The sequence below is a fragment of the Tachypleus tridentatus genome, chromosome 4, assembly GCF_004210375.1.
Source record: "Tachypleus tridentatus isolate NWPU-2018 chromosome 4, ASM421037v1, whole genome shotgun sequence".
Taxonomy (NCBI): domain Eukaryota; kingdom Metazoa; phylum Arthropoda; class Merostomata; order Xiphosura; family Limulidae; genus Tachypleus; species Tachypleus tridentatus.
Genome location: NC_134828.1, coordinates 38279100 through 38307094, shown reverse-complemented (window position 1 = coordinate 38307094; position 27995 = coordinate 38279100). Strand labels below are relative to the sequence as shown.

Genomic DNA, 27995 nt, shown 5'->3' with positions numbered 1-27995 from the left:
GAATGACTGAATAATGCTTACATTAAAGTAATTAAAAACGTGATTGCACACAATAACTCTAATAAAACAGAGAAACTAAAATAATTAAAATCGATCAGGAAAGAAGGCTTTATTTTCCAAAGTAAAGAGACAAACACTACAATATAACAGTGAAACTAACACTCAAATGATGGACGGTCACTGTTTTCCTAAGTCAGTGTTTGCAGCAATCCATTTTATGTAGTGTGAAACTCTAGTGTAAACTCCAGGGTAGCCTGGTTCAGCACAGTTCACTCCAAATGACACAATTCCCACTAAAGCCCATCGCCCACTTTCTTCTAGCACTAGAGGTCCTCCAGAATCATTCTAAAATATATAAAATATTTTAATGCATACCGGAACTTTAATTTTATCACTCGACTAGTTTCTGTGCTGTCACCTACACTTAACAAAAATGTATAGCTGATGTTCAGGTAAGTTTTGTATTTCATCACGCACCTAAAAATATTATTAAAGTTTTTTCAACGACCATCTACACCTGAAAAAGTACAATAAATAGAATTACTAAAAATGATATGTATTGTACAGCACCACAGCGTATCTATTCTAGCGTATCTTAAAGTACTTGTAAACTTAGAAGACTAAAATTACAAGTTATTAAATAATAATTTTATCTCAGAAGAAAGTAATTAGTACCTGACATGCATCTTTGTCTCCTTCAGACAATCCAGCACAGATCTGCCCTCTAGTGATACCTTGTGGATACTTCGACAATGGTACTTTTGAGTAAGAACTGTTGCAGTCCTTGTTGGACACAACAGGAATGGAAACTTCTTGAAGTACTTCACTTCTCGGTCCTCCTGTGAAAATAAACAAACACATTAAAGATTTACACGTAGTCAATCATATTTAATACCTTGATATAAAGATACTTTATTTTTACTTCACGTTTTATAAATCTTCACTCAAATTAAACCTAATGATTTGAAATACACTTCGTAAACTTTGGTAAGAATGTTTCACTAGGGTACTTACAGGCACTTTGCTATAAATGTCATGTGGATATTTTTGTAGTAATAAATCTATTAAAATACAACAAAGACAAAAAGAAGTGTTGATGAAGAATGTAAGAAGCGTCCATTTACTGCATTGTAAAAACAACAATAAAAGTACTAACTATTTAAAGTACGTTACAGTGTTTGATTGGTTTGTTTGTTTTGAATTTCATGCAAAGCTACACGAGAACTATCTGCGCTAGCCGTCCCTAATTTAGCAGTATAAGACTAGAGGGAAGGCAGCTGGTCATCACCACCCACCGCCAACTCTTGAGCTACTCTTTACCTACAAATAGTGGTATTGACCGTCACATATTACGCCCCCACGACTGAAAGGTCGAGCATGTTTAGTATGACAGGGATTCAAAACCGCAGATTACGAGTTCAGCGCCTTAACCACATGGCCATGCCCGACCCATACTGTTTGAAAGTAGACATGTTTTTAAAACGTGATTAAAGTACCTGACTGAATTAGAAATCTGTTATTTTCCTAATTTAAACGTATTGATTGGTTTTCACCCGATATTTGGAAGAGTACTTTAGTAATCTAATAATGAATTAAAGTAAATCAACAATTCTGGAAATTAAGTAAAATAATCATTTAAAATAAGAGTACTTACGTAGTAATGGGGGCCTTTTATTTCTTAATTTATTTTTATCAAATTAATACAGATGTAATATTATTAAACTTAACATGTGTAACATTTTTTTGTATTCTTAGTTAAACTACTTTTATCCGCCTCCTAAATATGATGAAAATTTGGGATCTACCCAAAAGTGAAGAAGATGTGGTCTCTTTTCTTGCAAGGCAAGCGAATTCTCTGTGTTGAATGTATATGTAAAACAGGTCATAAAATTAAGATGTACTTTCGGGAAAGAATTCAATGGTGCTGGAACATTAGAAGTTGCCGTACTAAAGTAAACGAACCCGGCATGGCCAGATGGTTAAGGCACTCGACTCGTAATCCGAGGGTCGCGGGTTCGAATACCTTTCACACCAAACATGCTCGACCTTTCAGTCGTGGGGGCGTAATATGTGACGGTCAATACCACTATTTGTAGGTAAAGAGTAGCTCAAGAGTTGGCGGTGGGTGGTGATGACCAGCTGCCTTCCCTCTAGTCTTATACTGCTAAATTAGGGACGGCTAGCGCAGATAGTTCTCGTGTAGCTTTGCATGAAATTCAAAACAAACAAACAAAAATGTCATTTTTGCTGAACGCGTATATTCTCTGCATATACTCTGTATATTTCTCGTATAATATATCTCGTATAAAATATCTCGTATATTTGAAATTAATTTAAAGCGTATAGTTTTAAGTTTCTAGATGAACAGTCTTGAATCTTTCCACATGTTAAATAATTTAGTTTTACAGCCTCATAGTTTTTTATTCCATAACGAAACGCTACCTTTGTGAAACTTTTGTGAAGAATTATGTACGAAAAATAATTTAAACTATACTGTAAAAATAGATGTGCAATTTTTATAACAAACTACAGTGACGTGCTTCAAATATATCTGAATAATACAAAGAGAAACTATAGAATTAAAATTACTTCATGGATGTTGAGTGTTTATAACAACGGCAGGTTCTACAATTATTATTATTTTGTACTTTGTTACTCCATTTTAAAGGAATTAAGGACTTTTTACATTAAGTCCAGAAATTTCTGAGTTTCAAAAACTCATTCTCTGAGCATGCGCTCATAATTACTACTTTCACATAATAAACGGATTATGCTGTTTCTATATCAACGTACAGATGTTCGATATATTTTTAGAATACGCACCGTTACGCTTTTGGCACCATCTGTAGCTTTTATAACGAAAGAAGTCTTGACAGGTTGATACATTAAGATAAGCTGGACTGTACTTAGTTCTTCTTCTTCCTGCTGTTCAGATTGGTCTGATTTAGTTTGATATTACTGAAAAGAGAGAGAGAAGAGCATAAGAGCTACGTAGATACATAAACACACACTGGTTGAAGAGTAGGTAATGTCACAACCATTATTAACACACGAAGTGTTGGTAATGTCACAACCATTATCAACACACGAAGTGTTGGTAATGTCACAACCATTATTAACACACGAAGTGTTGGTAATGTCACAACCATTATTAACACACGAAGTGTTGGTAATGTCACAACCATTATCAACACACGAAGTGTTTATCTGTTGTGAACTTCGCGCAAATCTATACGTGTGTCACCTGCATTATTCGTTCCTGATTTACCAGTGAAAAACTAGAGAGTTTGCTTGTTTGGAAATTTGTCCAAAACTACACGACGGCTATCTGCGCTAGCCGTTTCTAATCAAGTGTAAGACTGGAGAGAAGGCAGCTAGCCAACACTGTCAATACAATACATGTGATCACGTATTGTTATTGTCTGTCTGACAACTGGGAATCTTGCCAACAGCTCTGCAGTGTAATTTATATTTTAAAACGCTTTATCGTGAGTTATTTTTTTTGTGCACCACTCCTCCATGCTTGCTGTCTGTAGTATATCTAGTGCAGGAACACCACACTTTAACAGCACCTGTTTTAACAGTCAAGTCAAAATAAAATCTACGGACACTGCGTTTATTGATTTGACTGATATGTCTTCTTATGGAATAGCATGAGCACCCATTTCATTCTCTAGTTGCTTGAGGTATGCAACAATTGAAAACTAGATAAATAGAAGGCTGACCATGGTCAACCCATATCTTCTTTACCACATTTCAAGATGGAGATTTTATTTGCTTATATTGCATACTGTTGCAATATAACATGATGCACATATGTTTTATTGGATAGTTTTTGTGCCTTATATGTCCTTAACATCAGCTCAAGAATGTTTAGCTTCAGAAAACCATTACATGTTCTTCTCTACAGCAATCAACTTTTGTTGCATCAAACTACATTAACAATGTCAAAACGTAGTTCTGATATATTCCATTTCACCGAAATTATATATCACCTGTAATCGTCACGTGACTTACTAATTTATATATTCAAAATTATTTAATACACTGCACTGAACTTTCTGTACTCACTGTGATAGCATTAAGTGAATCAATGTGCGATCCTTTTAGGTTTAATCATGTTCTCCTCTTAAGGTTAATAAATTGTGGTGTCTCAACATGTTTGGATTATCCTGTCAAAGTGATAGTTGTAATAACTGATTGTAATGTCTCAACATTAGTTCTTTCTTGTTTGATTACTTCCTGTGTCGTGACTTTGGAGGTGAAGTTTGGTAACTTCGGTGCTATAATAACGTGCGCCATATTTGTAATAGAACGTAGTGATATGAAGTTAGCTGGATTGTTATTAGGTTGTATCCAAAATTACAATGTTCAATCGTAGCAGGTTTTCTGGGTTTAAGCAATAATTGAAAACAAGTAAGAAGTATTCATGGTCTATCACACGTAGTATGACAGAGGTAGAAGTGAAAATTCTCATATGCCTTTACTGGCATCAATATATACTTCACTGTGGGCTCAACATGTTTGTTAAATCATGCATGGAGTGTATTCTGCTAACACACATCTAGTATGAAATGTACATAGTAATTTGCTAGGCCTAAAAGACTTCACACTTCAGATGCTTCACGTGCAGATTCCACTTCTTGGATGACTTTGACCTCTTTTGACGTGAGAGAATTTCCTAATTTCAAAATTATATATTCAGATTGTTGATATTTATTAATTTTGTATTTTCCTTACAAAAGAGTAAAGTTATTCTCCTATAGTCTGTCAAAAAAGTATATTTTCTTATTGAAAAGCCACATCAGGCTATCTGCTGTATCCACCGAGAGGAATCAAACGCCATAGTAGCTGAAAAAGCCCCAAAACATCTTCAAGGGATGTTTTATGAACTGATTGATGTGAGATTCTCGAAGATTCTCACCTGGAGATCTGCGAACATGCAGACTTCTTTGACCCTGTACGAAGAAATGAGTCTCGTCACTGAATAACACCTTCCATTATTCTTGCGTCCAGTTCTTGTATTTCAGACCCAATTGATACCGTTATTTCCTTCATTGAGTTGGTAAGAAGTTGTTTTTTGACTGGTCTCTTTGCCCTTCTAACGCAATTTCGAATGGCGTAATATTCCTCAAAATTTCGTCATACATCCCAAAAATAGATCGACCGTACTGCAAAACACAGCTAATGACGCCGTCTGTGTGAAAAAATGACTATTAAAGGAAATCAGCGGGTCCAGTAAGCCTACACCGGCCGCCATGCTGAAAATATTGTAAAATGGCCATTTATTTCAATTAATTTGCACAAGAGTGTAAGAAGAGATAGTGTTTTATTGGGCTTGATATTGCTGGTGAAATCCTGTTGTCAGATATTATTTAGAAAAAACTTAGCACCCACTAAACTCTTGGATTAATTCGTCAATCATTAAAGTAATATGTTGTTCTGTTTAAACGGATTGATTTGGTATCTGATATGAAGAAAAATACTTTGGCTTTGTCTGAGTGTTTAGCCTTGTGAATGACAATCATTTGCCAAATAACGAATTTTCACCAACTGCCAGATTCATGGAGTTCGGCTATATATTTGTTCTAGTGTTTGGCTTTCTACTGATCCAAGTTTTTTTTTTTTTTTTGCTTCTGTTTTCTTATGTTGAATGGGATTGATCTTTAGGGTTAAATCGCTAGTATAATTCTTTTATGTATGTGATGGTTGACATGGAAGTCTTTGAGTTTCTTACTCCATACAAAATCATTTGTTTATTAAAGCTGTTTTCTTCTATTTCATAGGAGGCTCTATAGTTTTTATAGTTAACAGCTCAGGTATATGTGTGATTAATAAGCTCTAAAATAATCAATACTGGCTTTTCCTCGCATAAGATGTGATTTATGTAACTCTTTTATCACTGGCATTTTGAGTCTACGGCATGAATGCAAGTTCTTATGATTTGTAGATTCAATGATACTACTTATCATTCCTATTCAATAAGACTTGAATCTGATTTAAAATTAGTTATTTCTGATTCGGGTTCTTTTCAGTTCTTCTTGTGAAACTAAATTCATCGTCAATAGATGAATAGTGTTAAACGGTGTTTTGATTTCTGAAGTTCCCCTTGTACATTATGGCCCAAATATAAGTAAACTGAAAAAATGCATTCCTTCTGTCAAATATGATTGATCTATACTGAGGTCTTGGACAGCATCATGATTAGTTGTTTTACCACAACCGCTATACAGTTTTTAATTACTTGAAAATAATTAATTTTGCACAGATGTGGTTTATTACAGTTCATACATGTCTTTTCCTGACAGTGCATATTTTTTTGTAGAGGAAGTTGAACGTTTTTCTGAGATTTATTTGATCTTTGCTTCCTTTAGGTGTATTTGAATATTGGTAAATAGCTTGTTGATTTCTAGAAGTAATCTGTGAGTGGGCATTTTTCTAGTAGTTTTCCAATGCAAATGGCCAGTCCATAATCAGAATTAGTGTCTCAGGAAACCCTTGCCACCAGATAACCAAGTTCATTTTTATGTCTTGCTAAAAGTGAGGTGACGAGCCATCTAACCAACTTAGATAACTATACTTGACGTGAGAGCTTCAAACATTCAAGAAATAGAAAATTCCTAGACAAACACCTTAAGCAATGTAAAGATGCCATCAGGCTGATGAAATCGACTACCTTGCTATTGTCAAACACTTAATGAAGCCAACAGAATAGAAATGACTGTAGAATTACTGATATTGAAAATAGCTTACAAACACGAATGTTAAAGAATCCATCCACATAAGAAATTTTAAAATGGTGAATAGAGATCCGTAATCAATGGTACCAGAACACCATCACACCAACCAAAATCAATGAGAAATCCTTGATTAAGAAACCACTATTTTTAATCAATTCTTATAAAACTAGACATGTATAAAATATACAGAACAGCAATAAAAGGTAGTCTAATAATATCACAGAGCAAATTTTCGATACTAATAATTCTTATCAACTATATCTAATAAATGTGTCTGTCAAACAATGTTCAAAATAACTATAGAAATAAGCATAGACACTGTTGATTTACGTTTGGAAATTTTAAATACACAAAAAATAATTTCTGTATAATTTCAACATAAAGTTACAGCTGCAACAAATTTTATTAATATTTATTTAATCATACCAAAACGTACCTTTCAGGCAAACTGGTAAAAAATAAACAATACGAACCTCAGACTGCTATCTACTTATTACCAATGTTACCATACATTAATGAGTCTTACTTTGAATTGTTGAAAGAAATTATAAACCTAAGATATAACGTTATATAAAACTTATCAGCCCTTAAATTAACTCTGAGCATATTTTCTGCCAGTGCAACGAAAGTTTATTTGTACCACTAATAATATGAGAAACAATATTTTGAAGAAAAATAACAATACAAATAACAATACCTATATTATTCAGAAATAAAAATAAGTATTCTTAGTCTTACCTTTGGTGAAACTTCAAGAATGGTCGTCTTACTATAAAAATGATCCGTTATGTGTGTGTTAGCAACCATCACCCAGAGTTGGCTGGGTCGATTACCTTAAAGTTTTATGTGGTAACTAGAAACTGTTTTATAGTGTACAACAACTAACTTGTTTTAGGATTTTTCTCGAAAAAGGGATAAAAACCCCTGAATTATGGCACATTTTCACTTTTATATATACATTGAGCATTGAATCCAAAGACAACTATTTAATCAGTTAAATAATTCAATTATTACCTTTCCAAAATTCAGTTATTACCTTTCCAAGAGAAGAATGTGCAATTGGTATCTAATGAGGTTATAAGAGACGTAATAACAAAAGAAAGAAAAAAGATATATATTACTTACAATTATCCTTTATACATCTATTGTTTCCTTAACGAATATCCTTTGTTAACATTTTCGTGAAACTTCAAGGAAGCAAATGTATATAACACTCGAGCCACCAGAGATAAGTAAAATTAATTTTACTTATACTATACGATATTATGTTTATTAAGACATGTCCTAATTAAGTTTTATTTAGTCAACTAAATCGTTTTTGTGTTCTAGTCATTATTTTCTCCATACTTTGAATTTAGTAGATAACTGGTGTTTAAATTAAGTAAATAGTAATGTGTTATTAATTATTACCTTAATTATGATTTGCAATTTACTTAAATGTAAATAATAATGACGTTTAAAATAAATAAGTACTAATTTGATATTAATTCTTACTTTAATTCTGATATGTAATTTATTTAACTATAAATAATGAATTTATTAGATTACTGATGTTTAAAATAAATAAATAATAATGTGCTATTAATTCTTACCCTAATTCTGATTTGTAATTTACTTTAATATAAATAATAATTATTTTGTTTCTTAATCTTCTTTACACCATAAAAATTGATAATGCAACTAACGTTATAAGAAAACGAAGTTCCTGTTGTAATCACTATTGTCACGTCATTACTTACACAGGTTTATTTGATATCTTAAAACAATGAGCAGCGCTGATGATGTATTTGGATGAAATAAGAGCACCACCACAAAGAAATTGTTCAGAAAACCCAAACTTTTGCGAGATTCCAACCTGTAATGCAACGATATTTAAAAATATCACTTTTGAAAATTCACATTGTACAGTATCTATTAAATCTCTTCAACACAAAAATCCACGTTTTTTTTAACAAAACTATCACTAAAACGACTGTAAATTGCAAAAACTGTTACTCCAAAAGAATAAATGTTAATAAAAAATTTGCTATAATAAAACAAAATAAAGTTGTATATTACATATATTGGAACTTACAAATTACATGAAAAACACATTTCTGTATATTCTTGTTAAGCACAAAGTTACAAAATTCGTTTTCTGTGCTGTTATAACCACAGGGAAAGAGCGCACCATTTTAGCATTATTAACCCTCATGAGGGTGACCAGGGAACGACTTTGCCGTTTCAACAATAATACAGAGCGTTAATATCGTTCAGAACTGTTATGGGCTGAAATAGACAGCATATGCGCAAAAGCTGCACACGTTACACTTTATTACCGTGTATTTCGGTCTGACAATAATGACTGTTCAAAACACCACCTTTAGGAAACAGAGGTTTTTACGTTTTATAATTTACTTAAATATATTATATATGCATTTTAAAAATATTTCCATGTGCATTTTAATTGGGTCGAAGAATAGTTTAAATGTAAGTTATTTTTTCATGTGAAACAACAACAAAATTTCACAGTGTCAAAATCTAATGTCTGTTCGTTATAACAACGGATCAAATAGAAATGTTAAGAGGAAATGAAAAATATCATGTTTTAGTCTTCCTTTCTTTAACAAAGAAAAAATGTGCATATACATCAAATTTTTTTATTTATTTCATAATATTTCGAAATCCTTGAATCTATGTTCTTCAGATGACCAATAAGATGGGATAAAGCTGAGTTCAAATCATGGCTAGAACAGTGAGAGTATTGGCACAAGGAGACTGATTCAACAGTCGAATATCAGAACTTACTGAAATTATATTTACTTTTACAGACGCCAGACACTTGAATTTATCTTTTTATTACCTGACTGAAAAGTTGATCCAGATAACTGATTTTAAATAAAGCTTTAAATAAAGCTGTCGATTATTTTATCTCAATTACTGAGGAGAGTAGTAAACATATTTACTAAAGCTCCGGCTATCCGCTTATATTTATGGTCTAGCGCGTTAAGGCGTGCGCTTCGTAATCTGACGGTCGCGGGTTCGTGCCCGAGTCGCGCCAAACATGCTCGCCCTCCCAGCCGTGGGGGCGTTATAATGTGACGGTCAATCTCAGTTTTCGTTGGTAAAAGAGTAGCCCAAGAGTTGGCGGTGGGTGGTGATGACTAGCTGCCTTCCCTCTAGTATTACACTGCTAAATTAGGGACGGCTAGCACAGATAGCCCTCGAGTAGCTTTGTGCGAAATTTCAAAACAAACAAACCGCTTATATTTAGTGTCCGTGAAATATTATGATACTTATGACAGTAGAAAAGTAAAAATTGTCGAACATTTCCACTACCTAAGCGCAGCACGAGCACACATTGATGCAATAACGTTGTGGAAATGTCTTTGTTTGGCCCTGAATATACACAAGGTTAGTCATTTCTAATGTACGTAGCCTACTAGTAAGTGAATACACACCTCTGAAAATACAATTTACTAGCTACAAGGAATGTATAACTACACCCTTGTGCAAATTAATTGAAACAAGACGGAAAATTACGTTTTTTTCAATTCAAAATTTACTCACAAAATAATACATTATATGATCACCTTTATTTTTCAGTAGATCATTAATCCGCTTTGGCATCGAGTCCATGAGTTGACTGCAATTTTACTAATTTTGGATCGCTGTACCACACCTCAATCATGGCCTCAATTAGCTTATCTTTCGTATTACAGTCTTTTCCCCGAAGTCTTTCTTTACAAATCGCCCAAAGATTTTCAATAGGGTTTAAGTCCGGAGATTTTCCAGGCCAGTCCAGCACCTTTATTGCGTTGTAGTCATAAAATTTTTACAATTTTCGATGTGTGGCAGGGAGCCAGATCTTGCTGAAAAATGCCAGATCCATCTGGAAATCTCTTTCAATTCTGGAACGACTCTTCTCTGCAAAACTTTGATGTACTGTGGTCCTCGCATCATATCTTCTACGATATGTAAGCCTCTGACGCCATAGTAGCTGAAAAAGCCCTAAAACATCCCTTGAAGAAGAAGAAACTTCGAGAATCTCACCTGGAGATCTGCGAACATGCTGACTTCTTTGGCCCTATACGAAGAAATGAGTCTCGTCACTGAATAACACCTTGCTCTACTGTTTTTGCGTCCAGTTCTTGTATTTCAGGTCCAATTGATACCGTTTTTTCTTCATTGAGTTGGTAAGAAGTTGTTTTTTGACTGGTCCCCTTCTAACGCAATTTTGAATGACGTAATATTCCTCAAAATTTCCTCATATATCCCAAAAATAGATCGACCGTACTGCAAAACACAGCTAATGACGCCGTCTGTGTGAAAAAATGACCATTAAAGGACATCAGCGGGTCCAGCGAGCCTACACCGGTCGCCATGCTGAAGATATTGTAAATGACCATTTGTTTCAATTAATTTGCACAAGGATGTAGGTAGAGACCACATAACACAAACATGCTTGCCATATCTGAAACGATCCAATGAATTAACTGTGTTTTCACGAGTTCACTTAATTGTAGAACGAGAGAGGCTTCACAGTCAAAGAGAAATTGCAAAATTACTTGATCAGTACTACTGTTCACAGTGAATAGTGACAATAGAGGTACAGTCACGTGAGAAAATGGGAGCTTATACTCTAGGGTGATCCAAATATAAAAAAAATGTATCTCGCGTAAGGTTTGCTCATATTTCGCTAAACTAATGATGTTGGGTAATAATGGATGGATTCATGCATTTCTATAGGTGACGAAACTTGAATATTTCAGTATCATTATACGGTATAGGGAATGACAAACGAAATAGATGTTGTTATGGTTTTTATTCAGTAACATAACAAAGCTGAAAAAATCATGACCAAACTGAATGAAATTTTTAATATTGCACTACATATCTAAATAGCATATAACTCTAATAACAAACATACAGCAATATTTCATATCACTTATGGCATCACATTTTCTTATCTAGGAATCGGAACTGTTTCTTGAGTAGTTTAACAGTTTAGAGAAGGTATTGTTTTAAATCTTTTTCCTTAGAGTTAAATGCTTGAATCAGAGCAGTACCTCTTTATATGCACTCATTCATAACTTTCAACTGGCAGCTGCCTTCTGCATTTCTTTTTATTCTGAAAACCCTTTCCAGTCTGCGTGGTCTTTCTCCAGGAGTGCTTTGATTTGTCTTTCCTGCTCAAACTTAAGATGTCGAATATATTAAGAGTCTTTTTTTGTTACATAGGACTACAAAGGGTAGTACAACGTTAAAGTTCTTCCCTCTAGTTCATGAAGGTTTTCTTTCTGCTCTGGAATACTGAGATTCTTTACCATTTCAGGATTAGCAGTTATCTGAGCTCTGTCGTCAAACAGGACCAAATTGACCAAATCTCCAGCAAAATAAATGTTGCTTGAAGCCTGTTATTGCACCATTGGCAACTGAGCCAGCAGGATATGCAGATAACTATAACATCATACTGAAATCATTGAAAGATGCTCTATCTCCAGGAGAGAACAAAGATTATGGCTAGGAAAAGGCATGCTTTGTAAACCCATTGGTTTCTCAGTTGGTCAGTTTGAACTGTTTCGAAGGAGAAATATTTTAATAGCGTACATGGCTTTCGCCACCCAACGTATATGATGATATGCCCAAGGAGCTTTGAACTTCGTTTCAAAGGGAAACTACCTACAAGAGACCCGGGTGAAAGCTTCAGAAGCTATTGTAATCATCTTTGGAATAAACAAAGAGGGATTTTGAAGTTAACTGGAGAAGTCATCTTGTACTTAATTTCTTTGAATTTGCTCCATCTTTGGATATTGATGTATTTAGTTCAGAATTCAGTCTGAGGTCTGTTCCTTTAAAGAAATGAAAAATGCACTAAAATCTCTTATTTGTACCTTTTCAGTTTTTATCATATATGTGTGGAGAGCTCTATTATACTCGCCTTATACACCATAAATTTAAAAAAAAGAGGGAAGATGTGGCAAATTGTCCATATCAGATGACTGCTACTGTAGCAGGACATGTACAAATATACCCTACTTCCACGAGAAATTATAATCATATTTACAGAATAGACTACAATGGAAGAGTAACTAGATGGAAACCATTCTTCACTCTAGGCAATATTTTATTGTCTGCAAGCTACAACAAAATATGATGGTAGTTCTGCAATGGTGTGAAGTGCCAGTCGAGTAGCTAGACAATCACAAGTGGAGTTACTTAAAGGAATGGCCACTTCTGCTCAAAACATTTCAATATTTGAGCAAAACCTTCTAGCTCTCAAAGAGATCTTACAAATCAAATCAATATTTTCGTGTAAGATGAAATTCTTGGTCGTTTAGCCCGAGTCACAAAATTATGGCTTGAGGGTCAGAGCACTACCACTCTTATGTGGCCGAGACAATCCTTATATATGAACCTCATTAAGCATATGTGAGCTATCTTATATCATTCACTTCAAACGTATCCAAAATAACTAATCCCCATGAACGTTTTTCACAAGGAGTGTTGTTAAATCCCATAGACATAGATTGTTTATTGATAATTTTGTAATTTGTTATCTAACAAGATAGCATTCTTTCTGAAGTGCGTGTAGTTTTACTTATTGCTAAAATGTGTAGGTCAATGTACAAGCAGCATTGGTTTTGTTCGAAGCAAGAAACGCTTATGAATCAGCTTTTGAATTTTTTTCTAAAAATAGTGGAGGGTCCTCGACTCTTGTAATATTGCCTGAACCCCCTATTGTCTAGGAGTAAGGAATAATCACTGAAACAATGGTAACTGGTGCGGAATGCTGAAATCTGGTTGAGATGTGAATAGTATTATTCATTACGTGCCCTTAATACAGTAGCATGAAAGAGAAAGTAACACAATAAAGACTGATGAGGATGTGGCAGTCCCTCTTCTGGGATTTCTAATTGAAATAATGAATTTTTCATTATACTAGGATATGTTATGTTGGAAAGTGAACATCAAGTTCCAAGACGAAAAGGAATTAATACTCATTTGAGACCGGACGTTCGAAATAACTGTACAAATTCATAATTACAATTGGTGCACCACATATACATCAAAAATTTGAAATGGCGCAAAGGCAAATTTGATGAACAAAGTTAAATGAAAAATATTACTTAAAGGGGTTAAGGCAAAATGGATGGTGTGCATAGTTAATTTAGACAATATAGCACAGTCAAATATTAGTTATCTATTTATTAGTTACCTTCAGCTTGGTAATAATGTCAATTTGCTGGCGAAGAGAATTACTAAAAAATAAGAAGAACCATCCAGTTGTAAAACACTGAATCAAGTAGTTATAGAGTTACAGGTTAAAGTTGACTTCTAACACATAAAGAGACGAGTTAGTAAATGAAAATGTGTTAGCTCTACAAGGAAGGGAAAATAATGCACAATAGAGACAAGGTGGCTCAGTGATGGTGGAAAAATATGACGAGTGTTATATATTTTCTGGGAAATTACTATCCTGTTAAATCTGTGGGTAGGTTTTCTGAGTAAGTATGGCGAGATAGAGAACCTAAATAGAATCTGAAGACAATTTAAATAAATTAATATGTCCACTTACTTAAGGCATATTTCAGTACCCTTGATTACTGCGGTTTCCTGAAATTTACATATAATCTTTCACATGTGTTTGCAATCATATCATTGAAGAACCCATAGTCATTTTTCACAATAAGGGTAGTTAACCTGATAAATTAAGTTTCGTGAATTACGTGGTGAGATTCTAATTTAGCATTAAGAAATTCTGAGATTATTTTCTGGCCCAAGCATGCATTTTAATTCCATGTACAGCTACTGTCTATGAAGGAACGCTCAAAGTTATTTCAAATGCAGTATTCGTTCGTTTATTACCATATATCTGGCTAGCTGTGTTCTACCCAAGGAAGTATCAAAACCCAAAGCTGTGAGTCTTTTCCCTTAGGTGCTGGAGAGGGGGTTTACATCTAAGGCAAAAGTACCAATACAAGGTGCAAACTATAACATTGAACATTTAGACACTTCGTACGATGATGGTTATATGTAGTTTTGCTTGTTTATATAGTCATCATGTCTAGAAGAGATCTATTAAAAGTACGTATGGGAAACATAACACTTCAAAATATAATTTACTAAAACCATGAACTTAACAGTGGCGTATGCCATTTTAGCAACTGCTAAATATAATTTATAGATAGTGTTCAAGTAACAAAATTACCAAACAGTTCTAAGGCTGGTAAAAACTATATGGAAAATTATTTTCGTGATTACATTACCATCCATGGCCAAGAATTACGAAACGCTTCCTCTCCACCAACAACTAATCACACGTTTACAAATTTTTCCTTTTTAAACGTATTTGGTTCCAAGCTGGCTTGCTTCTTTCTGGTCGTATGTTCAGCCCTAGATGGTTGAAGCTGTCTCAAGAACAAAGATGGTTGTTTCGGATTCTTTCCACGTATACCACAGCCTAATGTAACAATACAGGTCTTTTGAACAACATCTTACACTAAATATATTAGAAAATTTATAATAATAACAGTTGTTATGCAAAGACCAAGGTGGTTTGGACAAGTAAAATATTGTTTCACATCTTGTTATTCTCTGTTCTTTATGTATATTCCACCGCGAGCTTTACAGCGTTATACATGTTTGTTTGTCATTACAACTGTTTAAATATTTTCTTATGCATGTGTAAATATTTGTAGATATTTACGTTCGTAGTAATTTATGCTGTTTGAAACCCGTTAACGCTCTAATTGTTAACGCACAACAAGATAAGTCGTTATGCTTTTTTGTAATCAAGACATATTTGTTGTTGAAACATAATATACATAATGTAAACTTCGGAACCTTTCAAGTATTACACGATATATTTGGAATGTAATACATTGTGATGATGAATATAAAGAGTTTGATGATTGTTAATACGAAGCCTAGAATAAATCATCAGAATTAATCACTTCCATCAATCTAAAAAATGTAAGTTGTCGAAATAAATTAAAGCATGAAGAGTTAGTATAGAGTGCTATAGATCAAACTAAAGCTGGATGGATATTTTAATTATTTCATTATTTGGGTATATTGTACAAAACCTGTGGGACAGTGTAAAATATGGTTACTGAACATACACAACTGTTCTCTGTTTCATTTGTATTGCAAAAATTTGGAACCTATCGTCTTCAGGTATCATTATTTTCACAAATTTACAAATCTTACAAACTATTCTAAAACGCATTTTATGTTATTAATCCACGGTTTATCTATGTTATAAAATAAACCACTTTAATAATTAAAATAATCCCCTCACCTGGAAGAGTAAGGTCTGGACCTTTATTTGGCATGATAGGTTCTGTAACGCCTTCAAACGGTGAAACATCAAGGCAGCAAACATCTGGGTTTAAACCATTCCATTTACATATCGTAGGATATTCTTTATATATGTTAGATAATACTGCAGGACAGTCAGGAAGGCTTTTACAGTGTCCTTTCTTATTCTTGGGTGTTGTACACAAATCATCAGCAGAGTTATCCTCATTTTCTGGAAAGGAGATACCACTTCTAAGGTACGTCAAGACAGATCTGTCCAAAGTAGACTTTCCTGAAATTCAGAAGTAAAAAGAAAATCTATAATTTATTATACAGATAACGTAGATTTTATCCAATTAATTCCTACCTGCACAAATTGTGTATGATTATTTACATTTTACATTTCGTTTATTTTATCTTTGATATTGCTAAAATTCTTGACATTTTACTTCAAAGGCAATGTTTTTTTGTTAATTTATTTATTTTGATTTCCCCAATATTTTATTTTATTAAAACGTATAGGTTTTTCGAAATATATTACTTTAAAACATTCTAATTTTGCTTAATGACTTCTTGAAATCAGATGTACTTTACTGCAGAAACGATACCTATTTATTATAAAATCTGGAAAGAAGCTAAACTATGCATAAAAATAAAATGGAACATATATTTTCTGTTATTAAAACAAAACGAAAACTTAATGATGATTATTGTGAATGCCACCTAAGTAATCATTTTTGCACCAATTTTATTAACTAAGGAAAATACCCAAGTGAAGTCGGGTATTTTCCTTAGTTAATATAACTGATGCAAAAGTATCATTCTAATAGCCCGGGTTATTAGATTGATACTCTGTGTATTCTGAACATAGCATGAAAATATAACCCATATAGACATTGTTGCTCAAAACTCACTTACTTGTTCATATAAAAATCAAACAACAAAAGTAAATATATCTCACGAATCAAAAAATCTCGAAACCATATACTGCTGTATACCATATATTCCCGACATCAGCAAACAAATAACCGACATTTGGCAAAAACTAGTAACAAAATATAACATTCCAATTAATACCAAATTTATTCAAAAACCAGGCACAAAACTGAGGTCTACACTATGTAAAAACTGCACTGACAAACACCACACCAACATTATTTATAAAATACAATGTGATAACTGCCACGACTTCTATATTGGAGAAACAAGTAGAAATATGGAAACCAGATTCAAAGAAAATAAAAAAAGTCACCTTCACACGTTTTCAAACACTGTAAGTCAAATAAACACATCATAACCATAGAAAACACTCAAATACTAAATAAAGAAACAAACATAAACAAAGGCAAAATTAAAGAAGCCTTACTTATACAACAACTTAAACCCAAAATATACCTATACAAAGGAACACCTTTATACCTATATTAAATACAATAAAATAAATAATATAAAATTATATATTCAAACATCTAACACCGCCCTCTACATTCCGACACTCGGTTACACAATCCCTTCCAAACATGTGGTCAGCTTCCGGTCAGTTACCTCTTTCTTTCTTTGTGAACCTGACGATAACCGAAGAAGGTCGAAACGTTGTTTGCTCTTCTACGTAAAATGTTTTCTCAACCCAAACGAGCCGATTTTTCATATATAATTCTCTACAAGTGGGTTTTCTTGACATCACTGAATACAAACTTTAATAGAATAATAGAACTATCAACAATACAAGCTTTCGTAGAATAGTTCAAAGTATCAACAATACCAAATTAAATAAAATAGTCCAACTATAATCAGTACAAGCTAGCAACAATATAATATTTTATAACATACTCCAACTATCAACAATACAAGCTTACATAGTATAGTCCAACTATCAACAATACAAGCTTTCATAGTATAGTCCAACTATCAACAATACAAACTTTACTAGAATAGTCCAACTATCAACAATACAAACATTACTAGTATAGTCCAACTATCAACAATACAAACTTTAATAGAATAGTCCAACTATCAACAATACAAACTTTAATAGAACAGTCCAACTATCAACAATACAACCTTTACTAGAATAGTCCAACTATCAACAATACAAACTTTACTAGAATAGTCCAACTATCAACAATACAAACTTTACTAGAATAGTCCAACTATCAACAATACAACCTTTACTAGAATAGTAGAACTATCAACAGTACAACCTTTAATAGAATAGTAGAACTATCAACAATACAAACTTTAATAGAATTGTAGAACTATCAACAATACAAACTTTAATAGAATAGTAGAACTATCAACAATACAAACTAATAGAATAGTAGAACTATCAACAATACAAACTTTAATAGAATAGTCCAACTATCAACAATAAAAACTTTAATAGAATAGTCCAACTATCAACAATACAAACTTTAATAGAACAGTCCAACTATCAACAATACAACCTTTACTAGAATAGTCCAACTATCAACAATACAAACTTTACTAGAATAGTCCAACTATCAACAATACAAACTTTACTAGAATAGTCCAACTATCAACAATACAACCTTTACTAGAATAGTAGAACAATCAACAGTACAACCTTTAATAGAATACTAGAACTATCAACAATACAAACTTTAATAGAATTGTAGAACTATCAACAATACAAACTAATAGAATAGTAGAACTATCAACAATACAAACTAATAGAATAGTAGAACTATCAACAATACAAACTTTAATAGAATAGTCCAACTATCAACAATAAAAACTTTAATAGAATAGTCCAACTATCAACAATACAAACTTTAATAGAATAGTCCAACTATCAACAATACAAACTTTAATAGAATATTCCAACTATCAACAATTAGAGTAACTGCAGTCTAGTCAGGGTTACTAGTTCATACTTTCATTATACCATCTTTATAACTATATTTCAGGAGAAATTATTTTCATAGTTTAATTCACAACACCTACACAAATATCAGTTTGTTTATTTGTTTACATGTTGTGTTACAATTCGTCCAGAAACACTTATCAACATTGTGATGAACAACATGCAAGTTATCTGTACCCCTCGAAGTTTTCCTCTTACAATAAACACGTTAGTGTCTCAAGATACTACTGTTATAACATATTTTAGTTTAACATCGTTAATAAACTAATATACCTTTTGAAAGAATTATTCACAAATTGAAATAAGACTTATTTTTCAGCGATTACTAACTTCCGTCGTTACTTCCGATGTGTACAAAGCTACACTGGATCAGCTACACTATAGTTCTTCTCTATCTTCCAATCCAATAAACTGTACCAAGGTTATGAAGAATGGTAGACTCGACCTTCTTAACGTATCAAGATGTGACACATCAGCGTAACAGTTTTATTAAATATCACTAATAGTGCCAAATAAAGACACATTTTAAAATACAAGCACTTTCATCTTTGACCTTACTACGATTGTAAATAATTGTTGCTTGAACTAGTAATGACAAATTTGTAACAATAAACAAGTATTATACTTTACCTATATTACTTTCTCCTGGACTTAACCTCACGGGTCTATTTGGATTCTCTAAACTCAATACTGTCCATATTTGGGGTGTAAATAAACACAGACAAAAATGGTTCTTCATAGTGTTATTTAAATAATAGTATTCTAAAAACGAAAATTAAAAGGTTAAATAATTTAACAAGAATAAAACATTTTCTCAAATTTCAAAAAAAGAAAAACGATTTTAACATTATTAATAAGAACTTATTCATAATATAGTTAAGTATGAACACCCAATTAGACTTCAAGGAAGTGTGATGGGTATTATCGGCCTAACCAACACGCCATCAGTTTAAGCTTTACAAGGATGGGCCTCATATATGTACAAAGCAAGTCTTGTGTTAACAGCACTGCGGCAGTTACTGTTGGTTAGTTATCACATTAATATATTAATTGAGAATTTTAAACGATAGGAAATGTTCTCTAAATATAGACGTTTCAGTTTATAGTTCTTCAACAAGGACGAAACACGATATGTTCCACCTGTACAATTCATAACAATAACAAAATAAAAATTAGTGAATAACTCTAATCTGTTACAAAATGAGTTTCAAACTTAGGATAACACTACTCATTCTATGATTTACTTTTTGTTTAATCAAAACATTACATAAAATAATATATGAACAATGGGTGTGTGTGTTTTTTTATAGCAAAACCACATCGGGTTAGGTGCTGTGTCCACCGAGAGGGATCGAACACCTTATTTTAATGTTGTAAATCCACATACTTACCGCTGTCCTTGCGGGGGACATGACAATGGATCATTTAGCTATTTATGGTTGTACATGCACAACACCCCAAGTAAAAAAAACGATCTTTATTTTCAAAGAAACTCGACTAAAGAGTGGAGTGGGCTAACCTCAGGGTTACGTTCGGTCCATGTAGATATTTTTCTAGTATATATGACAAATGTTTGAAACAAGTTTTAACGTGTTGTGCAATCTAAAAGTTTTCCAAGCATTCGAAATTATCAATGCTTAAAGTGGTGGACATATTCCGAACATACGCGACGTCAGAATTAATATAAAGCCATTTAATTGTAGTCTATTGGTATTTTCAAACGAAATTATACAAGACGTAAGTGTACAATTTCTCTCAACTTATACGTCACAACTTCAACATAATGTTGTAAAACAAAGGAAAGAATTGCAGTATTTCCTTAATAAGTTTCGTATAGCATCCAATTGAAGTTTGGTATGTATGCTGGACATATGCCCAAATAACTCCTACAGTTAAGGTAGGTTTGGTTTGTTTTGAAGTTCGCGCAAAACTTCACGAGGGCTATCTGCGCCACAGTGAAGGAGTAAGCAAGGCCAAAGCTGACATGACTCTAGAAAAAAAAAAAAGGAAAAGAAAATTCCGTGGCAGTAATTTAATTTTAACGGAAGGTAAACTTTCCCAACTTGGGCGTTTAGGGATATTAATATCCCCTTTCGCCCCGCTCGTTGTAGAATTTTGTTGTGGTTATCGGGAATTTGGATTTTGATATTAAGTCTGGCTTGTTTTTGTGCTACTCGATTAACATTTAAGGTTGTAGTTGTTTCAGAGAAGTGCGGATAGAAGTGTCCAATTGGATCAAGGTAGACGTTAGAAAGCACTCAGGGCCGGTGGCAGTGACGTTCTTCTTGCCCCGTCCATGACATGACTTGACTGAAGAACTTTACCTGACTTCAGGCGGTCAATTCCTTGATAGGTATTTAGGTTAAATTATAATCGTTTCTCCAGGGCGGTCACAAACTCTTGTTTCTCTTCACCCCCCACGCAGCTGATGTTAGTTTAGAAAGTAATCTGAGATTGGTTAACTGAACTGGAGAGTAGTAGTAATAATTTCTTGGTTGTCGTGTTATCTTTTTATGGTCTTTGTGGTGCGAGTCGATCAAAGCTGTGAAAATGGCTCGGCGAGCGGGAAAGAACGGGGAAGTTGGAGTCGTATTGAGATCTTCGCTGGAGGCGTAGTTGAAGACAAGACCAGCATGGCCAGATGGGTTAAGGCGTTCGACTCGTAATTTGAGGGTCGCGGGTTCAAATCCCCGTCGCACCGAACATATTCGCCCGTTCAGCCGTGGAGGCGTTATAATGTGAGGTCAATCCCACTATTCGTTGGTAAAAGAGTAGCCCAAGAATTGGCGGTTGGTCGTGATGACTAGCTGCCTTCCCTCTAGTCTTACACTGCTAATTAGGGACGGCTAGCGCAGATAGCCCTCGTGTAGCTTTGCGCAAAATTCAAAACAAACAAACAAGCAGTTGGAGACACGACGGAACGCGCGAGAATATGCAGAAGCAGTGCATCAACGCTGTTTACATTCAAGTTCTGAGATTCACGAGAGTTTAGTACTAAAAGACGGGCATCTTTTCGGGGCTGGGATACATTAGATCCAATGAAACAGAATTTGATGGGGGGGGGGAACGGGAGTACCCACCATAAAACCCACTTGCACTGATAGAACACCCTACCAATGTCCAACGCTGAAAGCTAAATGACCTGTATAGTTAGAGACCGAATTTTACTTCAGGGCGTGAATAAAGTTGTAGGGAAGTAGGTGTCGCTGCCATGTGCGCAGGGTGGTAGCTAGTTCTGGAAATTGTTTTGTTAGTTGGGTACGGTTACATGCCTTGTTGTAGTATCGTGATGCTAAGAAGATGATTCTTTTCTTGAGGGCGGGGATATTGCTTGCTTTTACGAGGTATGCGAGCGGTATGTATACGGAGAGACGATAGGCTTGGCGAATAGCGAGATTTTGAGCTTGTTGCAAGTTCCTCAGGTGTTTAAGAGATACATTTGTTGTAATCATGTTCCCGCATTCGACCTTTTATATGATTAGGAAAATTTTGGATCTGCAGCCCTTGACAATGCTACTGATTCATGTTAAATAGAATATTCGTTTGTAGACTTATGCGAGAATGTTTTTAAAATGATCGGTCCATGTTAGTTTTCTGTTGAATGTCTAGGGATTATGGCAGGGGAAAATTGAAGCTCTGTGTTCATCATTTTAAGTTTGACTTTTGGAATACATTTATTTTTCCTGGTGATTTTTCGCTTAAAGGTTATGGCTTGAGTTTTGGGTGGATTAAGTGCTACACTTTTGAACTTTCGAGGTCGCTAGCAGAGGTTCACGTGACACGCTGCATACTGCTGTATCGTCGGCGTATTGAGAGGCATTGGTACACGTTAACTTTGAGAATGGAATGTCATCATCATACATGATATAAAAAGGGGCTTAGTACAGATTCTTAAGTAACGCCTGCCGATAGGTGGACGGTGTGAGATGTTGATCTTTACTTTAGCTGTTCTGTTATCTAAGAAACTTAAGATCCATCTTGTTAAGGTTAGCTGGATATTCAATTGAAGAAGTTTGTACTTGAGGCTTTCATGCTGGATATCAGGTGGCCCGGGAAGTGTCCTTATTTATATGGTGCAGTTCTCGCCCTCAGAGAGAATACAAAAGGGGGATAAGTCGCCCTTGGAACGTCGCCGGAGAATGATAGAGGTATAAAAGTAGATTTTGAGTGTCGCTGAAGTTGAATCTGCTATCTGGCCGTAATCAGGTTTCCGGTTGTGCTATTTTTCATATTATACAAACACCTCCCGAGTTTAGTTGCTAGTAGAACCAAAGGTGACGACGTTTAGCTCTTCCCCTGTCTTCCCGGGGCGTTCTACGACTACGTTAGCCACTAATATATAATTAAATGAAGGATAAATAAATTTAAATATTTAAAATGTACTTAAACAGAGGCTTTGCTCACCTCGCAACAAATAAACATGTGTAGTTTCAGTATCTTATTTTCAATACTTTTCTAACTTACCTATTCTTTAACATAAGAACTATTAACAATAACGCGCTGTTCAATTAAAACACTCCTTTGTAACTCATAAAGTTCGACTTATAGTTCCTCAATGCATATAAATGTTTAATGAAAAATGTCATACCTTTAATATATTTAAACTTTAAAAAATAAAGTATAATTTCACATTTTCCGTATTTTTAATATGGATCAATGTGTAATGCGATGCCGCTAAAATTTAACAAAATACATGTGACAATAAACCTACAGTTACACATATTTTTCTTTCCTGCTATACAGAAAAATCTCTAGTTAATTTTAAGTAAAGCAAGTCTCAAATTTATTGAACAGTAAAAACAAAAATACGATATTCAAATTTTCTTCTCATTTCATTGTTTTAAACCCTCAGTTTCATGTTCATTGAAAGTTTTATCTGTGTTGCAGTTGTGGCACATCACATCAGTACGAAAAATATCGAAGATTATTACCACTAACCTAATATTAATGTTATTTTATTCAAAGCACTTAGTCCCTTGCTAAATACGTTGAGGCCCGGCATGGCCAAGTAGTAAAGGCACTCCCTTTCATTTCAGCAGTGGGGGTGTTATAATGTTACGGTCAATCCCACTATTCGTTGGTAAAAGAATAGCCTATGAGTTGGTGGTGGCGGTGAGAGGTGATGACTAGCTACCTCCCCTCTAGTCTTACACTGCTAAATTAGGGACGGCTAGCGCAAATAGTCCTTGAGTAGCTTTGCGCGAAATTCAAAAAACAAACAAATAAGTTGAAGTCTCCCACTGGTCCAGCTGTAAGTCTACGGACTTAGAACGCTAAAACCAGGGGTTCGATTCCCTCGGTAGACTAAGCAGATAGCTCCAGGTGACTATGCTGTAATAAAGCACACACACAAATATGTTAAAAAAAAAAAAAGACTTCCAAGATGAAAGTAAAATAAATATCGTAAGATGGACGCACAAAACTAAAGATTCCTTACGAATGATAACATAAAGCATACTTCACAGTTAATTATACTTTACCGTTAACCTAGGATGAACTATGATGAAAATATTACCTATTACTTTGACCACCAAGAAGAAGCTACAGAAAGTTAGTTAACACATTTTACTTCACCAGTCTGGCAACACACCTGATCACGTGGTATTTTCCCTGGAAGAAAGTACAGGATGAAGTAACTTTAATACCGTGACCACTGAGAATAACTTATCACGTTATCGTCGATGAAAAATTATGTTGAGATTAAAGATAAAAGGTACAAGATATATAACTAGATATGTTTAGTATCAATACAGACTTACTGAGCTACAGGACGATAAGTACAGTTTATATTGTAACTACAGAACAGCTTTTCCACTCCACAGACTATCTTCTTACTATTACTAACGTAACAGTTTATTACACAAAAACTCTACTTACAAAACCTGTTTCACGCTTTGCAATTCATGGGAGAAAAAAAAAAGGCGTAAACCAACGAAAGTCCTGGATTTGATAACTATGAAATATTTGTTTGTTTGTTTAAAATTCAACACAAAGCTACGCAATGGGCTATCTGTGATCTGCTCACCACTAGTATCGAAACCAGATTTTTGGCGAAGTGAGTCCTCAGATATACAGATGTGCCCCTAATAGTTGATTAGTGTACTCTTCAACAAATGTCAATAATGGTTAATTAATAATGTGCTGTTCAGCAAATGTCAATAATTGTTAATTAGTGTGCTATTCAACAAATGTCAATAATGGTTAATTAGTGTGCTATTCAACAAATGTCAATAATTGTTAATTAGTGTGCTATTCAACAAATGTCAATAATGGTTAATTAATGTGCTATTCAACAAATGTCAATAATTGTTAATTAGTGTGCTATTCAACAAATGCCAATAATGGTTAATTAATGTGCTATTCAAAAAATGTCAATAATGGTTAATTAATGTGCTATTCAACAAATGTCAATAATTGTTAATTAGTGTCCTCTTGTGATGTGCAGACAGTACCTTTCTGTTTGCTGTTGATTAAATATTGAAAATATTTTTCAAAAGAAATTTAATGTTTTTTCCGTAATTACAACAACATCATATTGTACTTTTCTTTAAAATATTAACGGGATCTTAACCTGTTAAACCGATCATTTTCGCTTAGCTGATACTTTTTTCTATCCTTGTTTAGCACCGAGCTACACAATAGGTTATCTGCATAATGCCCATCGAACGTCTCAAGCCACAGTTTTTGATGTTATAAACCATTAACTTTACTGCTGAACCAAAAAAGGCTATTGTTATTAAGGAAAATTAGTAAATAATGATGGTGCCCCATATTGAATTAATGTAATTTATAACTTAGAGGTTTTATATCTTTGATCTAATATGTTTCATGAGTTGTCCACATAGAAGAATATTCGAGAGTTTAATATTACATCAGGCTGCCATAAAATACAAAGTAATAAACAACACATATATTTAACTGTTATTAACCACTTTCATATCACAGATAAAACCCGTTTACAAGAAACAGCCAGTACAGTAAAAAATCCAAATTACACATTTTTATATTTATAATAAAGTAGAACAAAATATTGACTGAAAAACTGTTTTCTCGCCTGAACAGATATCAGGTATTCTTGAATCTTCACCTAATTAAATTATGGCTTTAACAAAAGGTCGAGTTTATAAAACACTGGAACTTCTCAGAACCGACAAGACTCACTAATGTAAATTAAAGTATGTAAATTTTAAATTAAGTAATAAAACGTTATCTTTCGTTTGTTCTTTTAGTTATTGTCCTTGTTAAATAGTACGAAAAAATGTTGTAGAATATTTCTAAATTTAGTGTGCTAGGATTAATTTAATGAACTTGTGTCTCTTTTTAAATAAGTTTTGCAACAGTTATCCATGGGCTTAGTATATTTTGAACAGGTCAAAACTCATTTTACATTGCGCTCACGAATGTTTGTTTTTTAATTTCGCGCAAAGTTACATGAAGGATATCTGCGCTAGCCGTTCTCTACTTTAGCTGCTTAAGATTAGAGGGAAGGCAGCTAGTCATCACCACCCACCGCCAATTCTTGGGCTACTCTTTTACCAACGAATAGAGGGACTGATCGTCACATTATAACGCCAACACGGCTGAAAGTCTAAGCATCTTTAGGACGAGGGGAGTTAAACCTTTGACTCTCGGATTACGAGTCGATCGCCTTAACCACCTGGCCATGCCGGGACGAGCGGAAGCACACAACTCTTTAGTAACATATAATACACGGGTTCAACAACTAGAATCAAATAACATTTGAATATAAACGTAAACTGCGTTTACTTCAACCATTACTGGGTATGATTTAGAACGTTAATATTGTGATGTATCAGATAGTGTGTGTAAGCAGAAGACGTCTTTTGTAGAAGGAAATGTTTGTTATAACAGGAAATTAAATATGTTTGAAATGTTTAAATATGACGTAATTTTAAGCATGTTAGCCTATAACAATTTGATCTATAACAATGTACAGTTATTTATCAAAACTTTAGTTTTATAAAAATTAGAAACGTTTTCTCTATTTAAATAATAATAATAATAATAAAACAACTATTGACAGTGAAACTGCTGTTTCATATATTCACAAAGAGCTCTTCTCTTCATAGTTTGAAATAGGTCTAAGTGGTAGACAGCAAGTCAGTAGCACCCACCGTCAACTCTTCAGCTACTCTAATCGAATAGTGAGGTATGACCGTCACTCTCATAACGCACACACAACCACAAAATGTAATGTGCAACATTTCTTTCGCAGCACGTGCGCTGACTTTAGCTCACTTCTCGTTCGTCGTAAAACTAGTGAATATTCTGAGTAGAAAATTATCTCAGAAATACTTTAGCATAACTTTTAAAAAGGTACATATTTCCAATGGAAATGATCAGTTTTTATCACAGTGTAATTCATACAAATTAATAACGGTATGATTTATTGAAGAAATTTAGCAGCTCTACTAGTAGAAGTTGTTTCATAATTAATTTACTAAAGATTACATTTCACAAGAAGTGGTTAAGTGTACAATGAACCCGGACTGTGAATCTGAGGATTCATGATTCGCATTCCGTTGCTATGGGAACGCCATAAAAGTAAAACTCATCACATTCTGTTAATTAATAGCAGCTCCAAAGTTGATGGTGTGAGATGTAGATTACTAACCTTCCCTCTAGTTAAAATAGCGAATGGTAATGCATCAGTTCTTGTATAGCTTTGTGGGAAAACTTTCCTACAAAACAACAAAACTATACCATATCTTTTAGGTTTACTGACTTTACTTAACAATTGTAATAAGAAAATCAGAGAAATAAATATGCTGTTTTACTCACTAAGTTTCAAAGTCGAGCCATTTTATTAATTATATAACACTTCTTACTATAATGGAGCAATGGAATGACTATTTAAATATCTATGTACGTCACAGAAATAATAGATATAATAGTGCCATCTGATGTGCCGAAATACAACAAGATATCATTGCCGGAATTGTTGATTGTGGCTTATGTAATGTGGCGCTATCTATTGAGTAGCACCAGAAATAAAAAGTCAGAAAAAATATTTCAACTTCAGGTATTCAAGTTTCGACAAATATAAAAATATCTAAGGTATGTACAAT

The 27995-nt window shown here is 33.8% G+C and overlaps 1 protein-coding gene across 9 annotated transcripts; it reads right to left on the bottom strand.

Moving 5' to 3' along the window:
• Window positions 1-160: 160 nt before the first annotated feature.
• On the bottom strand, window positions 161-24749 carry LOC143248875 (clotting factor B-like). Of its 9 annotated transcripts, XR_013027244.1 has the most exons (7): window positions 24666-24749; window positions 24422-24516; window positions 19537-19668; window positions 16024-16314; window positions 14990-15183; window positions 8480-8595; window positions 703-839 (listed from the first exon to the last, which is right to left on the bottom strand). XR_013027244.1 is itself a non-coding variant. In XM_076497746.1 (5 exons), exons 2-4 carry the CDS (start codon window positions 19643-19645, stop codon window positions 15038-15040), a joined length of 546 nt encoding a protein of 181 aa, XP_076353861.1. In that variant the 5' UTR covers window positions 19646-19668; window positions 24422-24739; the 3' UTR covers window positions 718-839; window positions 14990-15037. The 9 variants fall into 9 exon arrangements, 4 of the variants coding, with proteins under 4 accessions (XP_076353862.1, XP_076353861.1, XP_076353860.1 ...); XR_013027245.1 differs by having other exon boundaries at window positions 14985-15183; window positions 24422-24739; XR_013027241.1 differs by having other exon boundaries at window positions 24422-24739.
• Between the last annotated feature and the right edge of the window lie 3246 nt (window positions 24750-27995).

What these genes read in the sequence shown, in the direction of transcription:
- LOC143248875 (XM_076497746.1), bottom strand. Translation starts at nt 19,645, where the DNA reads ATGAAGAACCATTTTTGTCTGTGTTTATTTACACCCCAAATATGGACA. An exon ending in TCCAGGAGAAAGTAATATAG is followed by an intron (nt 16,315 to 19,536) that starts GTAAAGTATAAT and finishes TCTGAATTTCAG; the next exon opens with GAAAGTCTACTTTGGACAGA. An exon ending in TCCAGACCTTACTCTTCCAG is followed by an intron (nt 15,184 to 16,023) that starts GTGAGGGGATTA and finishes TTGTTACATTAG; the next exon opens with GCTGTGGTATACGTGGAAAG.